Here is a 1,193-nt window from a genome sequence, read left to right on the forward strand (position 1 = left end):
AAATACTTAAGGGGCAGAGGTGAAAATTTATTTAGTCGGCCGAGTTGCGTACCCAGATACCCATCGGCAAGCGCCTCGAGTTAAGGGCGGTTTGGCTTGAGAAATAGTGTAATGGCTATTAAGCCATCCTTGGAGCAGGAGCAACAATGGTTGTATTGACGTTCTTGTCGTCCCAAGCAAAAATACCCTTGCCACACGGAGGCGCCCAATGGGAGCACGTGACCCATACGTGCCTAACGACCCCCGTACAAAAGGGGCACGGGCCACCCTGACGGCCTATTCATACCCCTCCCGCTCTTGAGGGCCTTGAAAGATTATCTGCAAATTGAAGCTATTCGCCAGTTTGCAAGCCCTTTGAACGAGCCCTTGTTACAACTCTAGAGATCCTAGTCGTTCCAGTCGCCATTTTTACAGTGCCCTGCCTTACAGCCCTCACACAGGTTGCTCCGATGAGGCTTGTCGTTTTTCCTCTGAGAGTGTTGAGGGGCCTGCACCCGGACGCCAGACCACTTCTTGAGCCAGTAGGCGACCCTCTCGCCGTAGGAGTCGTCCAGGATCGGCCGGCTGAGGGATTCGCACTTTTGACACCGTTGGTGATAGACTATGGCGTTGTATCGTCGCGACGGATACATCTGAATAGTGATGGGAATCATCTTGCTCGCCCATCCCGATGAGCTGCACTCGGCGTTGTGGCATTCGAATCTGCCCATGATGTTGCTATCCCGCTCCTCAGTGGGTGCTGCACTGAGATTATTAAGGAAGGTGAAAAAGAGGCCAACATCTCGAAAGCGACGGGTTATATCGTTATGCAATTCCGGGTAAAGTGACCACTTTTCCTCGGAATTATTTTTTATTCCTTCTTTTCGGCATGGCCAGAGTTTGTCTGGTACTAGAGGGCTTGGAAGGGTTTCCAACTTTGATAGTAATCTCTTTTGGTCTCAAAAGGTCTGGAGATGGGAGGCTTGAGGATCCAGAAAGACGGGCGGGGCGGACGGGATGAGGGCCCTGCTTGTGCACAGGACGCGAAGGGGTTCATGCGCTCTCGATCCCGACGCTCCGTGATGGAGGGGACCGTTGGGCTGCGATACGGGTGATGACGCCCAAGTGCCGTCAACATCACAGATATCGTTCTGGCCTCTCGTTAGGTTATCGGTATTGTCACATGTCAAAAGGTTTCATTCCGCTACTTTGAA

At 52.3% G+C, this 1,193-nt stretch overlaps 1 protein-coding gene across 1 annotated transcript; it reads right to left on the reverse strand.

The window, feature by feature from the left end:
• Positions 1-135: 135 nt before the first annotated feature.
• Positions 136-762, reverse strand: GGTG_14405 (hypothetical protein). The gene has a single exon (XM_009232331.1). The coding sequence runs from the start codon at positions 708-710 to the stop codon at positions 387-389; it is 324 nt and encodes a 107-aa protein (XP_009230595.1). The 5' UTR covers positions 711-762; the 3' UTR covers positions 136-386.
• Between the last annotated feature and the right edge of the window lie 431 nt (positions 763-1,193).

This window comes from Gaeumannomyces tritici, assembly GCF_000145635.1.
Source record: "Gaeumannomyces tritici R3-111a-1 unplaced genomic scaffold supercont2.372, whole genome shotgun sequence".
In the NCBI taxonomy this organism is placed as follows: Eukaryota; Fungi; Ascomycota; class Sordariomycetes; order Magnaporthales; family Magnaporthaceae; genus Gaeumannomyces; species Gaeumannomyces tritici.